This window comes from Trachinotus anak, unplaced genomic scaffold (genome assembly GCF_046630095.1).
Source record: "Trachinotus anak isolate AG129_WGS33_773 ecotype Australia unplaced genomic scaffold, CSIRO_AGI_Tana_v1 ptg000003l, whole genome shotgun sequence".
NCBI lineage: Eukaryota > Metazoa > Chordata > Actinopteri > Carangiformes > Carangidae > Trachinotus > Trachinotus anak.
The window spans coordinates 12,611,131-12,626,547 of NW_027273854.1; the positions used below are offsets into that span (position 1 = coordinate 12,611,131).

At 40.6% G+C, this 15,417-nt stretch overlaps 3 protein-coding genes across 7 annotated transcripts in view; all 3 read right to left on the bottom strand.

Moving 5' to 3' along the window:
* Window positions 1-15,417, bottom strand: part of rps2 (ribosomal protein S2) — a 338,696-nt gene that overhangs the window by 21,992 nt on the left and 301,287 nt on the right. The window lies entirely within an intron of this gene.
* On the bottom strand, window positions 211-11,069 carry LOC139609079 (uncharacterized). The gene is made up of 15 exons (XM_071463334.1): window positions 10,679-11,069; window positions 10,111-10,170; window positions 9,218-9,325; window positions 8,523-8,624; window positions 8,296-8,426; window positions 8,121-8,180; window positions 7,768-7,783; window positions 3,356-3,526; window positions 3,161-3,241; window positions 3,003-3,075; window positions 2,734-2,917; window positions 1,976-2,160; window positions 1,773-1,895; window positions 1,504-1,621; window positions 211-1,139 (listed from the first exon to the last, which is right to left on the bottom strand). The coding sequence occupies exons 1-15, from the start codon at window positions 10,901-10,903 to the stop codon at window positions 386-388; spliced, it is 2,391 nt and encodes a 796-aa protein (XP_071319435.1). The 5' UTR covers window positions 10,904-11,069; the 3' UTR covers window positions 211-385.
* Window positions 11,482-15,365, bottom strand: drc3 (dynein regulatory complex subunit 3). Its single transcript, XM_071473791.1, has 13 exons — window positions 15,214-15,365; window positions 14,785-14,986; window positions 14,589-14,705; window positions 14,309-14,475; window positions 14,010-14,156; window positions 13,672-13,791; window positions 13,457-13,571; window positions 13,185-13,357; window positions 12,956-13,087; window positions 12,676-12,748; window positions 12,253-12,374; window positions 11,888-12,019; window positions 11,482-11,772 (listed from the first exon to the last, which is right to left on the bottom strand). The coding sequence occupies exons 2-13, from the start codon at window positions 14,942-14,944 to the stop codon at window positions 11,677-11,679; spliced, it is 1,554 nt and encodes a 517-aa protein (XP_071329892.1). The 5' UTR covers window positions 14,945-14,986; window positions 15,214-15,365; the 3' UTR covers window positions 11,482-11,676.

Sequence of the window (15,417 nt, forward strand, 5' to 3'; positions counted from 1 at the left end):
CTTAAGTCACACAACCACAGTCCTCTCAAGGCAAATGATCACTGCAGTGACTGGTTATTTTTCTGATCTATCTTAAAGGATTTAGGGGAATCTAGTGGCAGAAATCAGTGTATAGTCACCTGAAACTAAGAATAGTTGTGTTTTTATTAGCTTAGAATGACCCCTTCATATTTACATAGGGAGTGAGTCCTCTTCCATGGACTCTGCCATCTTCCTACAGTAGCCCAGGATGGACAAACCAAACACTGGCACTAGAGAGAGCCTTTCACAATTTTATGTTACCTGAGGGCCACCATAGGTTCTCCTCACGGCTAGACACAACTAAATCCCACACACTGGTCTTTCAATAATAAAAATAAAGCTAACAATGGTGTCGACAGAAACTTCATCGGCTCAGTATCTCAGTTTGTGTGGGTGACGCACCGCCTCTGGCTGCGTTCTTGCGGGTGACAGTGCTGCACCGGGTGAGGATCTCCTGAGCCTGCGGCCTGGGTGGCACCTTAGGTGTTGTGGGCCCCTTGTAGAGGCTGGGATCAGAGACGCTGGGGATCATTTTCCCCTCCAAGCCGCTTGTTGGACTGAGACGGTTGCTCACCATGGGCGGAGGCGTACGGCTGAGGCGCAGCTGTTCGTCGTTGGCACTGTGGCTCAGGTTGAGGGACAAGCTTGCTGAGGAGGACATGAGGTCATCACTGAAGCTGAAGTCGCTGCTGCTGCTGCTCTCAAAGCTTCCCACGCTCTCTGCTCTCAGGCTGCTGTCATTTTCCTCCCCTCCTTCCATCTCCACCTTGATGGTGGGCGGAGGAGAGTGCTTTGCAGGCGTGGCTGTGGTGGAAGCACTGGTAGCAGGGGTACTCTGTGCAGGCGGAGCAGGAGGTCGCTCAGACAGGATGTTGAGAGAGTGCGACCTCTGCTTGCTGTCTGGTTGGAGCGGGCGGGGTGAGGAAGACCTGACAGGTGGAAGCTGCAGCAGGTTCCCTTGAGAGCGGCTGAGCTGGTGGGACTGCTCCAGGGTGGAGGAGGGGACTGAGAGCTGGTAGGAGGAGCGACGATCTTGGTGGTGGGATGTCATGTGGATATGAGGGTACTTGTAGGGCTGCAGGTACATGGTGGGGATGTAACCTGCTTTACCATTGTATCTGTTGAGGGAAAAAACCAAAGAAGAATTTTGGGTTGAAAAATCTGGATTAAAAAAAAAATAAAAAATTACATCAAGATACTGGCTCTTTTTTTTTACAGGTTGCAGGGCTTCGGGAACTTCAGAAAGGAATGTAAAGCCAACTTGAGCACAAACACTGTCTGGTATTTAGTTGATAATTGATCTTGTTGACGGTGTCTGCCCTGACGGATAGACCCTGACTCTGATGGATGTCTTTTCCCTCTACCTCATGTTTACTATGCTGCCATTTCCGTCAGTGTTCTTTCCACAAGCGTGTATTCATCATCTTATCCTATTCATCTTCTCTTTGACAGTGATGGGAGTCTAGAAGATTAAATACATACCTGATGAGCCACCAGCCGTTGTCGGACTTCTGCAGGACCTCCACCACTGCACCAATGCTTACGGTTATCTCATCATCTTTGGTGGCCTTGTAGTTCTTGACTGCAGTGTACAGCATTCCTGAGAGTGAAAGAAAGGACTTTAACACACAATGTTATGTTGACTGACATGAACCCACTAAGGGTATAAAGCGGTGATGGGATATTTAACAGCTATACGCACTGTTATGTCTTGAGAAAAGGTGCAACGGGAACTGTATCTATGCATGTACCTCTTCCAGTAGTCCCATCTATGTCATCTTCATCCCCCTCGTCATCATCATCATATAGCTTCTCCAAATAGGGGGCAGGGAACCAGGCCATCTGTTTGTCTTCATTCTCCACAAGCCACCACCCTGAACCAACACCGACATGAGTGTATTTTTGAGCCTGTTACAACCATTAACGTGACACTGACTGAAGTTCGTTTGCTCACCTGCTTTGTCTTTGATAAGTACGTCCACTTTTTCATCCAGTGCCACTTTGAACGGTTTGTTCTTGGTGTCTTTGGTCTCGTACGGGGCCACACACGTGTACGTCTCTGTGACAAAAGGCTGTGTCACGTTGCCACCTTGTCCTGCGTCGCCCCTGATTTCATCCTCTGATGGCATGACCATGATGCTGAGGATAAGAGCTGCAGGTTAGTTCGGGGGTAAATGCAGGTCCATGTGCTTGCAGGGCTACTCTGCCTCAATCTGAACATGTATTTTCATAGATTCAATGTACTTGTATTTATCTTCCAGTCTGTTTGTCTCCACTATTGTTTGTTGTGCACTTTTCAATTCTTGCACATTTTTTTTTTTGCCAATATCTACATTAATCAATCAACTCTACTGTTCTTTACCAGTGAGGGTAATTCCCACTTTAAATGACACATGACTTTTTGTCATGTTGTAACCTCATTTTTCTTTGAGTCCAATATTTTCAAAGCCCACTGGTGATGAGGCAGCTCATCTGAGTCAGTAACCTAAAAGTTGTGTTTGCGTTGATCTAGAACAAATACACTGTAAACATATGTAAAGTAAAATGTATTTTTTGAAAAAAATAAAATGAATTTTGTCAAAGTCTCTATTACTTTTTTACAACATTTTTATTAAATCTGCCCTAATGCCTCAGACTATTTGTTTAGACTGGGTTCATTCATCCGACATCCCCCCCACACAAAACTATTTTTAAAAAATGTTCAGACTGTACCTGTTCTTGGCGAACTCCGGCTGCAGGTCCTGGTCCTTGGGGTGGAAGAACTGGATGAGGTCTGCAGACTGAGTGACCCGCATGTCGCAGGACAGAAGCTCGTCGCAATACTTCTGCAAGAACTTGAGGCGTACGAGTGATTTGGTGGGACCCTTCCTCTTGCCGCCCCGCTTCATCTTCCTGTCTGCAGGACACACGGCACAAAGTCAGAGCCTGTCGTCGCAGACTGAGATCTGGGCCAACCGCAGCTCGCAGCGACGCGCACTTACCTTTAAATTTGGGGATCACCCTCTCAGATTTCTTCAGCTTGCTCGTCGTCGGGAATGCTTTCTTCATTTGTTTCTAGAAGAACCAGTTTGAGTTAGAGGTTGCGCGCCCGTGCTCACGGACCAGCAGCACACGATGTGGGCAGCCGCCCTGTACTCACATGCAATTTCTTGAACTCCTGAAAGGTCCTGTAAACGACGACGTCGCTCTGGTCGGACCAAAGCACGGAGGTCATGTACATCTGGAGGGGGGGGGGGGGGGGGGGGGGGGAGATGCAGATTTGATCACACTGCAGAAAGGCACGCGTCTGTGCGCGTCTTTGCATGAAAGAAACAACTCCGACATCTGCGCTTACTTTGCTCTTCTCCTTGTGCATCACTCCGATCAAACGCACGCTGAGGGGAAACCGCTGGGCCTCCATGATGGCACCGAGGTGAGCAGCTGGGACGTCGCAGAGGTTTTTAACTGAGATGCAACTCGGCGCTCTCTGCCTCTCCCAGGTGTGAGAGACTGTGGCACTGATGCTCTGCAGGTGAGCTTATATTTCCGCCGCCGGCTCAGGTGTGGCCCCGTGAGTCACACCTACACAGTCGGGTGGAGGAGTCTCCTCGTCGGTCTAAGGAAACTCCAGCATTTCTCCACCACCGACGCAGCGCTGTTACACCAAACAGGGCTTTATTCTAAAATTAGGATCCATGCACCGGAGAGCGATGTCATGTTCTCATACCTTGCCGAGGGAAATTTGCCGGGGTTGCTTCACATTTTCCTTCACAAAGATTTTGAGTAGGCGAGACTGAATCTCCGGGCGATTGAATTATGATACACACATAAGCACACACACACACACAAAAACAATCAATTCATTTCATTTTTATTTTTTAGCTCCTATCCGTTCAGTTGGTTCAGGCCTGTTACATTAGAAGATTTGATTTGATTTGACTTTTCATTTTTAAAAGATATTCACACCTTTCAAACACAAAGTCAGTTCAAAGTGTTTTACATAAGATATATTTTAAAGAAATAATAGGTAAGCCTAACAAGATGAAAGAAAATAAAGAAGAGCATAGACTCAAATGAAAAAGACAAGAAGCAATGTAGTAAATGACAAGAGAATAAATAACTTATGAAGAAAAAGAGTGATGACGGGAGCTCTGGTGTCCACTGCACCCACTGTTCCTTCTGGACACCACCATACTGATGGAAGAAGGAATATTTTTTCCTTTTTAAAATTGAATAAGTATTGCAGTTGGCAGGCCCTGAAGCAGCAACATTTATAATATAAAACAAGAAGTGCATATATATATAGTATTTTATCATGAGGCACCATGTGCAAAATTAAACACAAATGTTACCATTCGATGTTGGCTGAAGGCTAATTTTCAAAAGTGAAAAATTCCACCCAGTGACGAAATGGCACTAGGCAAACTAGACAAACAAGACAGAACACAAAATACAAATTACATAAGGTAATACATCACACACACACACACACACACACACACCTTGTCAGTACCATGAGTATGTTCCACAAATCAAAAAAGCAAGGATATTTGAATACCGAGCAAAACAAATATAATACAGAGTCAAGCAAAACATATTGAATAGACAGTCTGTGGTTCCAGAGTTGAGTAGTTTTTCAGTTTGACTTTAAATAGAACTGCAACTCTGGTTAATCCCCATATCTACTAAGCTCTGCAAACGATGCATAAATTTATTAAGAATGGCAGCTCATCCTTCATCTGTATGAGCTGCGTCTTTATTTGTTGTCCATCATAATTACCTTGATGTTCTGAGAGTTTTATTGATTTGTCTTTGATATATGTTTCATTCTTTCATGCTTTGATCAAAGCCAACAGAAAAAAAAAATATTAGAAAATAATATAAAATAATATAAAAAAAAATATTTTAACACAAACATCAGAAATATAACTAAAATAATGCATAAACACTGCATAATAAAATTAATGGAATGTTTTAACACCGGCAAAGTGCATAGATTATTAAGATACACTCAGTGTTTTTTCATGAAGACAGTCGTCAGCATTGTTGAGGCCAGATAAGGAAGTTGTTGCTCACATTCTTTTGAACAGTTCTTTCCTTTTGTGGTTCATATTGGAACAAATGTTTCCCCATCTTGAGCCAGGTGTCGTTAGCTGCAGCACGTACGCCAAACATCAGCCACATTTATTGATCATTGACTCATTGTTATGTTATCAGGAAAACTGCATTATAATGATTAATCAGCAACCTGCTTGTAACCATGCAAGAGCCCCCAAAAAACAATACCCACTGTTTCCCCCTCCTGAAAAAACCACACTGTTAATGTAAAACTACCTGTGGTCTGCAGGCACCTAACGAAAACCAAACCTTGTTTCAGGGGTCATGTTAACATCTGACACCAAAAGCATGTTGATTTTTGAATCCAGCACATAAACTGACAACGTTTAACCCTTACATCTGCACTTTTTCAAACTGTCTTTAGCAGGGTTGTGGATTGCTTTTAATCCTTTCATTTCATTTCATTTGGTAATTTTATCCATGTGTGAATGTTTTTGTTTAGGTGTGGAATGCTCCGGTATACCCTGGGAAATGTTTTCTCATTTTGCACTGTACAACTGTTGTTTTGCAAGATGACAATAAAGGCTGATCTGATCTGATTTGATTTGATTTGATTGGTTCTGTTCTGTGTGAATTTGACCTGATAAAGGGATAGAGGGGACCTGCATTCATTGGGAATACACTGCAGCCAGTAGGATTCGAACAATTTTCTCCATTGGTGAGATTTGTGTGCATAAAGTGGTTGCAGTTTAAGGGGTTCTGGATGATATCCTTAATTTGTAGCAGTGAATATGTTTTTTTTTTAATTTAGTTATATGCAACTACACTTTGTCAGAGACAAATCAAAGCTGGCCACAACTTACTTAAAAATGTTGACCATGGTCGGGACTCCCTGGCATGTTTGAAAGAGTAAAGGACTCAAACCTCTTCATGGTCCACTACTGACATCTAGTGCTGGCTGCTATGATCCCTGTGGTCTGAAAAACTCCTACATGGGAGGGTTGATTTAACTTTACCAATGCTAGGTTTATTGAAAAACAAACAAACAAAAAAAAAACAAAACATAAGAGAGCAGCAGGAAAATACAAATAGTTCTGTTTATTTCTCCTCACACATTACATTCATAGCAGATTTATCATACATCTTCTTGAAACCGGCCCTTTAAATCAGGTGTAATCAGTCATAACTTTTAATGACACACTCCCAAACAAACACTTGTTTCTTACATTGCACATTTTGTTGATTTCTATGATTGATTTAAATGATCAATTAAAAAAGCTTATTATTTTTGAAGTTGTTTGGATTAGATCTTCAATCCACTTACTTGGGTTTTAAAAAAAACAACATTGCCAACAGTATTTCCACAACCACCCATCAAGTCCACGTGTTATGCTGCAGGCCACCAAGCCAGCTGAAAGTCTACAAGCAACAAAGAGGCAGGTGGAGTACATGCTCTCTCCAGCAGACAACTCTTACATCAAACCTTTCCAGAAAACTGTAATCAATCCCCAGAAGTTGATGAAAAGCTCCTTTTCTTTGCACAACTTCTCTCAAACACAGAAATATACTTTCATGATTCCTTTCAAATAAAATATTATCAACCATATAATTTTATTTTTTTAAAAAAGAAAGAAAAAAAGCTTTACAAACATTTAAAATTGTAAGGCAGCAGGTTTTTCCTAAAGATCAAGGAGGTTTTATTCTGTCTCCATCACCTTTTCCGACTTAAAGTTCCTCAAGCCACACAAGGTGCGTCTTTACTCTTACTTGAAGCTCTGTGTTATATCCTACTTTTGTGACTTTTTCAAAAGTAAAATAAGTAGTAAAATTAACCAATCCAGCCACGGTTTCACTGCTTCCACACATGAAAATAATGTGGGAGACATGAATGTGACCATGAGTAGAAAGGAACTTTAAAAAAAAAAAAAAAAAAACAACTCAAATTTTATCTACAGACTCAGTCTCCAGTCACTCAAACTACAGCTCTCTGTTCTTCTGGTCCAACTGCCACATGACCAAAATTTTTGGAAAAACCTTAAATTTCAGAATAATCATGAGAAGGAAGGTGCTGTCACACAACTGAGCTTTATGCTGGTCATTGCAATTAAATAAGCCTCCTTATTTTTTCTGTCATTCTTAATTTTCTTTTGCATTTTCCCTCTCGATTTAAAAAAAATAAATAAATCACTCTTGAGGAGAGACAATCTGAAAATAAAATAATAAATTAGGTGGTGTAAGAAACCCTTCCTATTAGTGAGCTTTGGCTTGCATAGAGAAAATTCAGAGTGAAGCCATTTACAGACTTTTTGTTGAGATGTTTGGAGGATTTTTGAAAAACGCAGCAGCTTGGAAATGATTGGTTATTGGTTATTAATGACCATATCTAGGTCATACCATCCCTGATCAACAGACCATGACGTACAGTCTCACAGACCTTGCAGAAAAAGTGGATCACTGCTCACCATTGCTTCGGTTTAAACCTCTTGGCAAGACCCCCTACATCACACTCTGCATCAATTACTAAGGTGCATCAAAGTGATATCTCAAAGATGCTCTATAATTTTAAAAAAGAGAAATAAATTAAGCTTTGCTGATCGAAACTTCTCTTACAACTTTATACTCCTTTTCTTTTGCAACTCTTAACTGAAAGGCAATTATGTTTATAGCGTCACAACTGAAGGAAACCTGGAACCTGCTTTGATCTCCTACTACAGGGAAACAGATTCTGTGAGAGCGCAAAGAAATCAGTTGCACAAAACTGAAATAAAAACAGGCCCAAAAAAAAAAAAAAAAAAGAGGACACATTAAAAATGAAACTCGAGGCAAACATCAGTTCTACAGAAACTGAAAACTGTCCATCTGTCTTCCTTTCAAGTCTTCTGTTTCACTGTGCCTTCTTTGCTTCAGTCCACCAGAGGAGTGTTTATTTCCCCACAGTGAGGAAAATCGGTCACCGCCATTCGTGACATTAAAGGGCTCCTCCATTGCTCCTGTCCCATTTAAGCACAGCGCAGCTTGAACTGTCCCTTACTTCACTCAATATTCCTGCGTGATTGTGTCACCGAAATTCATAAATAGGCATACTGTGCTCCTGAACATGATTTAGGTTTAGAGACTGGTACCTGCAGATGTAAGTAAAAAGAGAGAATAATGTCAGCATAAGAAATATTAAAAGTGCTTTTAATCATTAAATTTGGCTTGTAATGTTGTTGAGCTACAAACAGGAGAGGTAGTTACCATTCAGAGCTCCTATGGTAGTAGTATCCCTCAATAGTGGCTGTGGACTTCTGGAAGCAGATGTAGTAGAAGCCTGCAAAGGAGGCTCCACTGATGTCTTTGATAGTGTGGTCTGGAACTAGAAACTGCTCCTGACAGCGCAGGAAACAGTGGAAGTTAGAGTTTAAAGCTAACATGACAGAGACAGAGAGAGGGGGAGAGATGTGACAGCAAGATCATGTACAAACCTTCCACCTCATGAAGACATAATCACTGTTGTCCAGTGCATCATAGTCAAAGTCGTCTGAGTTGAAGCTTTTGGCATATTTGTAAAAAGGCTGAAACTTGCCCTGTTTGAGAGAATATTAAACACGGGTGAGAGAACAGAAACTAAGGAGATGACAACAAGAAAACAATTACAACAAGTGGTGCACGGTTTACTTTTCTTAACTGAAAGTTTGCCATGTAAATCATTGTGATTACTCACTACATGCTTATTAAATAAAGAGAAGCCTGTCATTTGATTTTACCAGTTCCAATGGGCTTTTCTCAATTGAGGAAACCAAACAAAATTAAAAGACTAAATATTGAATAATTGCACAATTTACAAAATGGCAGTGAACTGGACAGATGAAGAGCTGCAGACTACAGTTCGGATGAACTTAAACCTCCCCCATGTCCCATGTGCCCTTACAATCATACGGAAAGTTGCTCATGCTATACATACTTTAGTTTTGCAAACCGCATGATAATTTGATGCAAGCCCGGATGATGTCCGCAAACGCTACACCAATGAATGCACAAATAATGCTGCACCATATTTGTGCACTATCAGCTAACGCATACGAGACTGATCAAATTCTTAATTCACTTGTCATCGATGAATTAACAACCATACCTCCAACAAACCAAAACAAACAGAATAAAGACCAACTCAACATACCCAGTGCTTTCTGTCCACATCCTCATCTGCGTCCCACTTCCGAGTTAAAAAAGGCCTCTTTCGACTGATAATTTCACCAGCAAAGAATGTTGTGAGAGTGGGATACTCCTGTCACACACACGAAACAAGAGTGAAAAGTAAGGAAACGTTGAATCAAAGCTGGGAGTGAGACTTTTTCCAAGATTATAATTGTTTTCAAATTGCATAAAATGTAAAAGAGGCTCTGTTCATCCATCACTGGAAGATGAGGATAATTAAAAATTCCAGATTTTCAGTGATTTATCTGTTGTGCAGCAGGCCATGACCTGTGCAACAGCAGAAAAGATGACAGTAATTGTGATCCAGCACTTATAATTTAGTTTCATTTTCCCCATGTCCTTAATATCTGCTGATTTCAGGGTGTAGCTGTGTATAGCTGTGCATGTTTATTTACTGCCCTGTTTAGACCTACTGTGATAAGTAGGTGCACTCAGTCACATGTTAACAATCTGTCCCCTTAGTTTAATTTGTCATAAACACCCTGTCAGTTCAAATATAATTTACTTTCTCTAGTGACACAGTCACAACCTGGCTACTCATCTTTCACTCTACTGTGCCTCAGCCAAAATCTACTCCAGGATCCTGCTGACCTTTTCCCTTCATATGTTTCATAATGTAATGGGTATACAGTTGACACACTTAAGGTAGGGCTAGAGTCTACATCTTGAAGATGAGGGTTAAACCTAATGTCCCTTTATTTTCCTATAATCTTTGTCACAATTCAGCCTGCAACAAGCAAGATGAAACCAGATTCTACTTGCTGAAACAGGGTTACATGCCTAAACCAGTCTGTGCTTACTATTTGACAGAATAAAGGTCGGTCTTACTACATCTGACCTAGTTTCATAGCTTACCTCTGTCAGGCCTTTGATCTTCAGGTATCCACACAAGTATGAGTCCTCCACAGTCACATGCTGCCCAAGACAAACAGATTTAAGGAACACTTAACTGGCCTGAAATCACAGGTGCAAAAATTGTTCTCCCCCCTTCTTTCTGATGAAATTAAATGGCAGTGATGTGAACAGAGACAAGCATTGCAAGTAGGCAAGCAGGTAGGCAAGCAGGTAGGCATTATATTTCCTCTTAGTAGGTTTGCTGACATAGATTGATTTCATTCATTTAGGTAGCTAGTTGCACAAAATGCTAATGCTCATGTTTGGATAGTGTTTGCACTGCAAAATAGGGAACGGAAACGTCCATTACTGAAATTTGGTCAAAATCCAAAATGAAATGCAAGAGTAGCAATGGTCACCTGGTCTGGCTCAAAACTGGGTCACCGTGTTAGTTATTCGACAGCGAAAAAAAGCTAAAGAAGCTAACGTATGCTAGGTTAGCAAGTAGAGCTATAAATATGCTGACTTTACATGTATCAATAAACAAACTAATATAAACAGAATTGGTGCACGTCAATGACAAATTTACCTGCAAAACAACCTCAACGTCATAAGCGTTGCCTTTGCTCTTCTGGTAACCCCGAAACTGCGCGCCGCTGTACAGCAGCGAGGTAGCCACCCCCGGCTGGTAGGTGTTGATCGGGGCAGGGGGAACAAGAGACACCGAGGATGAGCAGGCCGAGCCGGTATCACTGCAGCACTCTGCTCGGACGGGCATGATGAGCGCCAAAGTGTCACCGTCAGCAACCGTCATGAACTTTTGTGGCTGAGCACACCACAGATGGAGAGAGAAGAGGCACTGGCCGAGGAGGGTCTGCCAGTTGCACAAAAACCCTCAAGGTCCAAAACTTTGCTCAGTTTGTGAGCTGTCCTAAAATTGTTTCCTCTGGAGGCGGACAACAACGTCTCATTTGAGAATCCAGCTTCCATGAATCTCATTGGCTGGAAACTGTTGCGATGCTTGAGCAAGAATCCTATTGGTCAATGTACAAAAACGCATTCTGGGAGATGTATTTAATACCTTGCGAGACTTCAACCATGGGAGAAATGAGAGAAAGCTGACGTCTTGGTTGGTTGGGTTTGGGAGGCAGGATTTGATTTTTAAAGTATTGAAAGTGTAGAGAGACGAAAATGAAGAACTCGGTTAAATTACCGTGTCTCTTGACCACACAAAGAAATTCCTCAGTTTGTACTATACTAATCAGATATGATGGTAAATAAGAAATAGTCTACCATAATTACCACATACAATGAATTGTCATTGTGTGTGTGTGTGTGTGTGTGTGTGTGTGTGTGTATTTATATAAAAGACTCTGAAAGACACTGAAACAATATAATGGTTATCAAAATTAGATTATTACCTCAAAACAGACAGCGAGAAATTTGATGAACAGGTGAACTTATTTCTAAAATGTGCTATAGATTATGGAACAAATACATTACTTGGACACAGTGAAATTTGTTACAGTTGTCCGGGAGGTTATGAATTGTTTTTCATCAATTACTTGAATAAAATGAATGTTTGTGCTACTGGAACTCCTCCAGCTGCTCCTTCACATGGTCCACATATCTGTGGATATCTGAGATGCGCATGCGGTTCCGCTTAAGTTCTTTGTCTTGAATCTGTGATAACCCATAAAGACAAAAAGCAAAACAGTAACAAGACTGTGAGATACGGAGGAGAGGTTTGTCATCCACAAATTGGGGTGCTTACTGTAAAGTAATACCAGCTCCCTACCCCTTTAATGAGGGCTACTTTCCAGGCATTGACATGTGTAACCAGCAGAGTCTCTCTGTTATTGATCTGCAGCATGTGGTTATCATGGCCGGTGGCCAGTGCATCCATCACTGTATCTCTGTCTGTAAACAGCTACACAGAAAGAACACAGGTGTGAAAGGCTGAGGGTACCGACACTGCTAATGAACCATGTCCTCACATCACCTGACCTGACCTGTAATGCTATAAATTACACTCCACACAGTCATGCTCAGTCTTCTCTGAGGATGAGCAACATTTACTATAAGGCTATAGTAGTCTACAGTAACCATAATGTAATCCTGTCCTTTAGATAGCCTCTTTGGTCTAAAAGAGATCATACTTACAGTTCTAACATCATCTGGCATGTCCTCTTCCAGGTTGTCCTTGGCCACTTTCTCCAGAGTTGCAACAGCAATCTTTCGAACGTTATGATTATAACTATCCTCCAGATCTCGACACTGGGCAAATGTATGATTGTGTCAAAGAAGTAATTTTCACATGACTCAATTAATGACAAAAAGTAAACAACTGCGTAGGATTTACTCAGATTTCATAAAATTGAATATGAATAAGCCTATATAATAATAAGCTTTGCTCACCCACTTTGTTAACCCACCATGCTCTGGTGGGTTAATTTGACATTGAATCAAGATGTAGCATGATCTTTTTCTCAAGAACATATTTATAGTAAAGATAAATAAAAAGTAAAGAATATAAATATAGTAAACAGTTCATTTAGAACAGTATACAAAAGCAGTGAAAAGGATATATCCCTTGAACAGTTTCACTGAAGTTGCCAACCATTTCTGAGGTATTGATGTCCAACTTTTTAATGATATCCTGAAATGAAAAAGGGTTTTTGACATGTAACTGTACAATAAAATATTTCATCTATATCTATAGAATCTATAATAATTTGTTACAGTTTGTTTCATAAGACATGGCTCAACTTCAATGACACAATTTTTTTTTCAGAATATACTTTCACCTTAATCAGCTGACTACAAGGTACAAAGGGTGTATACACACACATACACACACACCTACCTCCAACTGGCTGACCATCTGAAACTCGAGTGTAATGAGGCTGTTACTGAGCTTGCTGATTTCATTATCGCAGTGTATGATCTTGACCTTCACTACGTCTGGGTCTGATAACTGCTGCAACTCCACTATCCTCTAGAAAGGTGTAAACACAAGAGATTTTCCTTTATTGATCTCTAATAATTAACTATTTAAGTTTGCTGAGCATAACATTATGTTCTTCCCGGCTCACCTCTTTGTGTTGCAGCTCAAAATTTGCCAATATCTGTGACGCTTTCTGCTGGTAGTCTGTCACAGCTTTGGTATAGCCACTGAAGAAGGAGTTCACCTCTGTCTCTCTTCTTTTATGCTCAGCCAAGCCTATTTCAAACAACTGCATACACAGATCCACCATTTGGTGCTCAAATGTAAGGTCATGTTGGGTCAAGGAATTCAAGGACTGATTTCTGCAATTATATGTCATTAATACATCTGCATGGATGAGAAAGCTAAGAAATAAAGGATATGTTTGAAGCAGATCAGCCACTTCTGTGATGCAGTGCAGTGTTTCTGCCTCCGGATCATCTTCGAGCATGCTCTTAAACAGATAAGACCCATTGAGGAACTCCACAAAGGCATCCTGTAGCAAAGACCATCGGCATTGACACGCTGTGTTGAAATTTCAAGTTTGAGAGCTCAGTGGACAATGACTGCTTCACCAAATGAGAACTTTATATTACTCTGTGTAACTGAAGTTCAGCTTTCTGGATTTGCTCAGCATCATGAGCTTGTTGTTTCTGCAGCTCTTCATGTCTCATTTTCTCAAGGGCGTAGTAGTATTTGACAGATGCTTCATTTTTCTGCACATAGACAAATGTGATTTAGTTACACAATATCAACATGGCAAGTTATAAATACCCATGAGGACAATTCCCAAACAGGCTTGGGCATAGTCATGGTTTTAAGAAAATTATCTATAAAAATGTTTATTGCTTGAAGAAGAAGACTACAAAACTTATAAGAATACAGTAGATTACAACTTGGGTTTGTGTAAAAATACATAATTGTTTATACTTACCGTCTCCTCATTAAGTAATCTGTAGTCTAGGCAGGTCAAGTTTGGAAAGTAGGCAGCAATAAAAAATTTGTAATCATCCTCCTTAGAGACAGGATTTCCAAATAGGTTGAGGGCAAACAGGTTCTTAAATTTCCTGAGATAGAGCACCTTTGAAATGTATTACATTTGCATTAGTTACACAAACATTCTGTAATCTTATACTCTGAAACTGCATTACACAAATGTTACGTAGTACTTGCAATACAAATGCATATGTAGATTTAATACGTGACAGATTTTATGAAAGAAATTCATTTTACATTGTCCAGCTCGCTGAGGAGGTTGTTTGCCATGAAGAAATGAGTGAGTTTCTCAAGTTCATCCAGGTTTTCAATGACAGAGATTCTGTTGCTGGACAAATTCAGCAATTCAAGCTTCCGCAGATACTCCAGACCCTCAATTTTCTCTATTCTGTTGAATGACATATCTAAAAGACATATTCACAATGACTGGGAGTTACTGGGCTGATATTTTAGGATGTTTTGTACGTGTTCATCAGTACCATTATGACAAGTTTGCAAATACAAAGCTTCGTCTTACTAAGCCATGTCAGATTTATCAAACAGTCCAGGCCTTCAATCTTCTCTATGACGTTGTTGTTCAAATCAAGCTTGGTCAAGGATGTGAAGTCCCATAAGTTGTCAATCTTCAGGATGTCTGTGAACAAACAACCTCTCACATACCTAAACCAAAAATATGTTCATACAATGCGTGGTAACTTTGTGATTTCTCTCACTTTTGCATTCCAGATGTAGTTCAAGGGCTTCATGAAACTGTATTGCCACAGCCTTGGGAGGACTCTCGCCCTCTTTTCGAGTAGTTTTCTCTGCAACTGCCTTTTGCAGAATCTCCTCATTTATCGAAATGGGCTGAGGTTTATGATAATATTTTCTCATGCTTCTGTGGAGTTGGAGGCACGCTTGACTTCACTTTACCCTCTGCTCAAAGAAGTAAAAAAGATCATATATTGTTCATTTAGAGCTTGGTTTGTTCACTTAAAGATAATAACTAACAATAAAGTGAAAACAAATGAGAACTCATGGTGTAGCTAGGACACTACTCGGTAACTAACGCTTCAATTAGCTTGCTATGAAGAATGAATAAATGAGCTTGCTAAACAAATATTATTGGCCAACGATAACAAGCTTACAAAGTAACCACCTACCTAAACCCAGCTACTGTTGTTTATCCAAAGCAAAGTACTCTACTTAAAAAACACATAACACAAGTTATAGCACCTTGATTACGCTATCTGTTGTTTACACACTGTTACATGGCAACTGGTTGGCTTTAAGCTGCGTTCAAGTACGATCAAGTGATTTGTCACAATAACTTTTCAACGTGTGCGCTAAACAGTCAGTAACTATGT

Excerpts from the sequence above, each read along its gene's own strand:
- LOC139609079 (XM_071463334.1), bottom strand. The coding sequence starts at position 10,903 with ATGACGGTTGCTGACGGTGACACTTTGGCGCTCATCATGCCCGTCCGA. Across the intron at positions 8,625-9,217 it reads ATGTGGACAGAAAGCACTGG|GGCAAGTTTCAGCCTTTTTA; the intron begins GTATGTTGAGTT and ends TCTCTCAAACAG. Across the intron at positions 3,242-3,355 it reads TGCACAAGGAGAAGAGCAAA|ATGTACATGACCTCCGTGCT; the intron begins GTAAGCGCAGAT and ends CCCCCCCTCCAG.
- drc3 (XM_071473791.1), bottom strand. The coding sequence starts at position 14,944 with ATGAGAAAATATTATCATAAACCTCAGCCCATTTCGATAAATGAGGAG. Across the intron at positions 13,358-13,456 it reads GGCTGATCTGCTTCAAACAT|TTGAGCACCAAATGGTGGAT; the intron begins ATCCTTTATTTC and ends ATGACCTTACAT. Across the intron at positions 12,020-12,252 it reads TGCCAGATGATGTTAGAACT|CTGTTTACAGACAGAGATAC; the intron begins GTAAGTATGATC and ends CTTTCTGTGTAG.